The sequence below is a fragment of the Sprattus sprattus genome, assembly GCF_963457725.1.
Source record: "Sprattus sprattus genome assembly, chromosome: 13".
NCBI lineage: Eukaryota > Metazoa > Chordata > Actinopteri > Clupeiformes > Clupeidae > Sprattus > Sprattus sprattus.
Genome location: NC_137911.1, coordinates 21,595,128 through 21,601,180, shown reverse-complemented (window position 1 = coordinate 21,601,180; position 6,053 = coordinate 21,595,128). Strand labels below are relative to the sequence as shown.

General features: G+C 40.6%; 1 protein-coding gene across 9 annotated transcripts in view; it reads left to right on the top strand.

Annotated features, from left to right (window-relative positions):
- Positions 1-545: 545 nt before the first annotated feature.
- meis2a (Meis homeobox 2a) overlaps positions 546-6,053 on the top strand; it is an 83,869-nt gene continuing 78,361 nt past the window's right edge. For 5 of the 9 annotated variants that reach the window (XM_080850559.1, XM_080850562.1, XM_080850558.1 and 2 more), the window contains exons 1-7: positions 546-1,039; positions 1,560-1,786; positions 2,512-2,653; positions 3,028-3,078; positions 3,650-3,700; positions 4,208-4,357; positions 4,800-4,832. In XM_080850559.1, coding sequence (XP_080706685.1) covers positions 1,028-1,039; positions 1,560-1,786; positions 2,512-2,653; positions 3,028-3,078; positions 3,650-3,700; positions 4,208-4,357; positions 4,800-4,832 — 666 coding nt within the window. In that variant the 5' untranslated portion in view covers positions 546-1,027. Of the gene's footprint in view, positions 1,040-1,232; positions 1,313-1,559; positions 1,787-2,511; positions 2,654-3,027; positions 3,079-3,649; positions 3,701-4,207; positions 4,358-4,799; positions 4,833-6,053 lie in introns of those variants that run through there. The other 4 variants (XM_080850564.1, XM_080850563.1, XM_080850561.1 and 1 more) reach the window with 2 other exon arrangements.

Here is a 6,053-nt window from a genome sequence, read left to right as displayed (position 1 = left end):
ACAAGTTGGCACATTGCAGTGGTGGTTTATTCAAAATGCGCTTTGGAGTGCAGACCGATAAAAGTTAGTCCTACAACATATGAGGTGCCTCCGTATGTTAACACTGAAACGGTGGCTTCTAGTGTTCTTTGGTTGCGACGTAACCAGCACAAAACCCGAGCCAAACGCAAAAGCAGATTACAGCATATCCGCGCTCCATCCTTTTCCATCTTCTGCTACTTTTAGGAGCTCATATTGCGAGCGAAATCGGTGGAGAGCAGATGCTGTGTTGTTTGGCTCCCCCCGTGAGGAGTTGAAGCCGTCCTTGTGCATACTCTGCATATCACAGGCTTTGGTCTCTCCTCTCTTTCTGTAGCTGCTGTAGGACTGGCTGTGGCCACCTCTACTTCCGGGTTCCGTCATTTCATTCTCCCGCCGATCAGCGCAGCGAACTGACTCTGTTCTATAAGCAAGCTAGCAGCCAACCTGCCAACACTCGCTGACACTCACTCATCTCAGACTGCGAGATAGACGAAATACCTACCGGGAAAAGGAAAGATCTGAATTGCAATCTCTTAATTTCTTTTTCTTTTTTCTCTTTTTTACAGTAATGATAAAACAAGATAGCGATCCGGAGGCATAAAGGAGACGCGGAGTTGTTGGATGAAAACGGGCTAAAAAGATTCATCCTCTTTTGAACATCATCACCAACCATCATTCATTCATTACCTTGACAACCTCTGGCTTTGATTGACAGCTGGAGTGGCAAAAAGCCATGAGACACGACAGTTTAGTTACATGCAGGTTGTTGATGGGCCGATTGTAACCTTCAGTTTGGTGGTTGACATTTTTTTTCTTTTTTGGGGGCAAAGAGGAAAACAAGAAAAATTGCAAAACTCCTGATGCCTCTGCTTGTTCTGTACCACACTGGAGAATAGGAGAATTCACCAAGTTGGTTGAAAAAGGAATCTTACCACTAAATCACATTCTTACCAGACTGGGATATTAAATATACGACACATCCAGGAGTTTATTGGAGCGCAGCCTGATGGCGCAAAGGGTAGGTTTTAAATCTCCCACACTTACCTATACAAAACCACTATCGGAGGGCCTCGTCTATCGCTATCCGCAAGTCGGTGGCGGTTCATTTACAAACGACCACAATCTGAGGCATTTTATTTGACATTTTTGCTGTATCTCAACTCGTCCAGCGGCGTGACAGCCCCTGCCTTACCGGTGATCTCCGCGGCATTCGTGGAGCTGTTTTTAAAGGGACTCTAAGTAACACGAAAGTAACCCAGCCTCGGGGATACAGAAGTTTAGAATGTTTTTGGTAATTTCCAAACTATCAGTTTGTACTTAAAAGTAAAATAACCAGTGCCGTAATTTCCTTCGACGCACTGCTCTTATGAAAATAATACTTTTTAACCTCGTGTAGGCACTCTGTGTGTTTTGGTTTGTTATGGTTTTCCCTTTTCCTTTGCTTTCATTTTTTGAAGGAATCACTTGTTTCTTTGTCACAACTCCTGTACACTTCTATGATGCAAAAGTTTCCTTCTTCCTTGTATGTTTCATTTTAGTACGATGAACTGGCCCATTATGGGGGAATGGACGGAGTTGGAGTTCCGGCATCTATGTACGATCCGCATGCTCCTCGACCGCTACCCCAGGTCCACCACTTGAATCATGGACCTCCGCTCCACAGCCAGCACTACGGTGCACATGCACCCCATCCCAATGTTATGTCCAGTGGCATGGGTTCAGCTGTCAACGATGTTTTAAAGAGGGACAAAGATCTAATTTATGGGTGAGTAATACTTTTGTTTATTTTCTACTTTTCCCATGGAATGCATTCGAAAACATGGGGTGTTAAAAGTGGAACTGTCATGTAGGTGTAAAAATATAATTTTCATGGCTAAAGTTTTTAAATCCTACGTTTGGTTTAAATTCCGGTCAGCTCAATTAAAAAAATATGAGTACTCTACATTTACACTTGTTTTCACTTAATAGTATACAGTGTAAATTAGAGTGGCCTGTCTTTTAAAATAAAAGTACTTGACCCTCTCTTACCAATTTACAATAACAGTCTCACTAAACTATAAAAAGTGCAGGACACCCTACACTTACAACTCGCGTTTTTTATTTCCTCACACTTTGTACATTAATGGTCAACTATTGGGACAGTATAACAGTACGGTTTGAAAATGGAAAAGAAGTTACCACTATTTAATGGAAACATTATGTTTGCACTATTGTACTAAATACATTTTTGTTTTTGTTTTCAAGAAAATTATCTATTTTAGGTTTTGTAGGGCGAATTGTAGAAGTAGAGCTAAGCATGATAACAACTAAAATATTTTGGCTTTAGGTCAAGTTGTAAGCAAACAGCACGGGAAGCCATGACCGGCACTGATAGTGAAAATAATGGCGTCGTTACTTGTTTTAAACTTTTCAAAACATCTTCAGGTCTATTATATGTCAAAACTAAGCAGTCGGCTATGTTCGCTTAGTTTATGTTTCCCCTTCTTGCAGTCATCCTTTATTCCCCCTCCTTGCCTTGGTTTTTGAGAAGTGTGAGCTGGCGACGTGCACTCCCAGGGAGCCCGGAGTAGCAGGCGGCGATGTCTGCTCCTCCGACTCCTTCAACGAGGACATCGCAGTCTTTGCCAAACAGGTCACTTTTATGCATATCCGTCTGCCATTTATGTTTTGTATATTTTAATATGCTTTTGACTGCAGTTCTGAAGGACTAAAATGCATTTACTGACTGAACGAGTTTCACAAAATTTTGCATCGCTAAAAATATATTATATTAAGACCAGCGAATGGAATGTGAAGCGTATTGTCATACGTGCATTATTTCGCTCAGAGGTTAAGAGTAGCACAATGGAGGCCCGTCACAACTTTAATTTTGGCTACTGAACTATTAGCTTAAATAATGTTATTGTTAAAGCGTATTTTGCCAAGAAGTTGGATAGTTCTGTTGTAAATGTCATTGTGTAATATATCACGTGGTCAAATTAACGTCCGTTTCTGGTGATATTTTAGGTCCGTGCAGAAAAACCTCTATTCTCTTCAAATCCAGAGTTGGACAATTTGGTAAGCTTCATTCAAAAAGACTATTATATTTCTTCCACATGTGCTGCATTTGCACTGACTGTTATGGTTGTTTTGTGTCTCCAACCTGCACCCCTGTTCTTGACATTGCAAAGTAAATATAGGAGGATTTGATGCAAAAGCACAACACAGATGTTCGACAGGTTCCTTTGAAGTGAACAAGGGGAAGCTCGGAGGGGTCTCGAGTGGCAGAGCATTAGGCTACCATAGGAGGCCGTGAGGGAAAGCACTGATTAGGGGAGTGTTAACGCGGTGGCTCCTTGTAGGGGTGAATCCGCCATCGCGTGTTGCATGGATGTGCATTTTCTTTTAAATCCATGCAGCTAAATTTGTTCCTGTAATCAAACAGTCATCCAGTTGATGTTGTCCTATTATGGGTCTTTGATTAAGTATTTTAAATGTTAGATGACGCACCTGTCTAAGGTTCATCGTAAATATAAAGGAAAGTGCAACATCAAAATCCTCCAAAGTTAGTAATTATTTTCACCGTCGTAAAATGAGAAAACGACTGTACTCGGCCTCGTTGTTAAGAAATGTCTTATATTTTTTCCAGATGATACAAGCCATACAAGTTTTGCGGTTTCATCTTTTGGAGTTAGAAAAGGTATTTATTGCTGTTCGTCCCGAGCCGAATTAAAATGAATGTTTATATACCAGTGTGTACAGCATGGCGTAGTTAGCAGGATCCTATCAACAGTGACCAACACAGGATTATGTCCATATGAAATATTTGATATACTTTATAAGTTAATATTTTAGGACGTTATTTGTGCATATGACAGTTGAACTAAAGGCTAAAAGAGTCGTAACGCTCAAATCAGGGATATTGATCAAACAGTGGGTATTTTATTATTAAATGTGTTGGGGTTGATACTATGTTAGTACAGTTTTAAAAGGTGCAAAATATTTTTTCCAGCTATTTTATCAGCTTGTGCCCATGTTTATTTTATGTGCATTCAACTTGTTGCTCCAGTCTCCTGAGAATAATAAGCACTGCAACAATTTCACTATTGTTTCCTTGTCGCGCCCTATAATGCCCCTTAATTGTGGTTATTCTTAGACTGCCTGTGGAGCTCTCCCTATCCTGAAAAATACATTCTTTTGCCTTTAGGTTCACGAGCTCTGTGACAATTTTTGCCATCGGTACATCAGTTGTTTGAAAGGGAAAATGCCAATAGACCTAGTTATTGACGAACGGGATGGCAGCTCTAAATCGGACCACGAGGAGCTTTCGGGATCTTCAACCAACTTAGCAGATCACGTAAGTAACACGGTTTTAATTGGTTTCATAACAGACTATTGTCTTGTAATGATGTGTCGCTATGGCGCGTGTGGCGCTTCTGAGCCTGTTGACACTGTGTGTGTGTGTGTGTGTGTGTGTGTGTGTGTGTGTGTGTGTTTGTTGCCTCGCTCGCGTGTGTTAATGCTTGTGAAAATAGTCAATAAACTGGCGATGTCGCATTCTTTGGTAAACAGGGACTTAAAATGCAAGTGCATAGGCCATATATGTTTAAGTAATTATCCATAGATCAGATGTTCTGTACCTGTAATTGATCCACAATATCTGGCGAGTTTGGTCAGATTTTTTAAATGTAACACTATTTTGTTGTTGCTGGATGCGTCAAAGGCCTCTCCCTGTGTCCATTTCGCAAATGGAATATTACGTCTGAGACATAGTTGTATGTTTATCTCTCTTATGTTAGGATGGAAAGGGCGCTCATCGGTCACAACGTAAAGTGAGTAGGCCTGCATTCTTGAACACTAATGGGCTTTTCGTTCGTGCAGAATGTACATGTGCTATTTTTGAAAATGAAAATTACGCGTAAAACACCACTCTTAAAGACATGGGAGCATAACCCAGTAGGCAACCCTCTAACCATAGCTGTGGGATTTTACTTCAGAAGCCCAGAGAAAGTATTAAGCTGTGTAGCTGAAACTGCCGGTTTGCCCTCAATGTCAAGTTCATAATATGGCTTCAGAGCTTCTTTTGCATTTGGCCGCGTAGCAGTGACGTTACACGCTGTTGGTTAATGTGTTTAATTGTTTCTTATTGATCGACTTGTGGTGTGCTCTCCGCAGTAGTCTTCTGCTCCTTGTACTAATATTACGATCACAAGGTTCAATATAAATATAATTCAATTATATGCACCTGAAGTAAGCCTTTACACGAGCTTTAAGAACAATATATGTAGCAGGAATATATCCGTTGAGTATAATGTGTTGTTGAAAATGCAAGTTTTTATTTTATCTTATTTTTTTGGTAAAGGTAGATTTTATCATTAAAAGTGTGATGGCAGAAATAGGCCTATTGAGTGAATCACGACAGAATGACTGGTTATGTATCAGCAGCCTTAGCTCAAGCCTATTAGGAATTAAAGCAGATTTAAGTGTAATGCAAAGTCAACGGACTGCATCTGTTGGGTCTAGTTATAATAGCGACGGGCTGCCTTTGAATGTCCGCACTGCATGCATGGTTGCTTAAATACTGCAAGGTGAACAAAACTAGAATTAACGTGGATAGTTTGGTAGAATGGCAGTTGAAAACCCGCAAACCCGTTCTTGTCGCTCAGAATAAGTGTAGAAATGAGGCATGCTGTTGTTTATACCGAAGAGATTAGATAAACTAGCCTGTTTAGTTTCGTGGCAGATGGTTGATGCTCAAGCCAATTTCCAGCGCTCCCTCGCAATGTTTAGACCGCGCCATTGTCATCCGGCCACTTGAATGAAATATAATTTTGATAATTAGAAAATTAAATATAACAATGGAGAAAATCAGGAATGACCATAAAGAAACGTTTGACTGTGCTCGACAGGTCATTTATCTTAAAGTCGTTTACACTGACCACTTCATTAGGTATTTTAGTTTGGAGCGATCTATACGTCTCTTACGGCAGCAATGACATTTTACAGCAGCTAATTGGTGTGGTCAGAGCTACCAAAGCGCAAGTTCCTCGCAA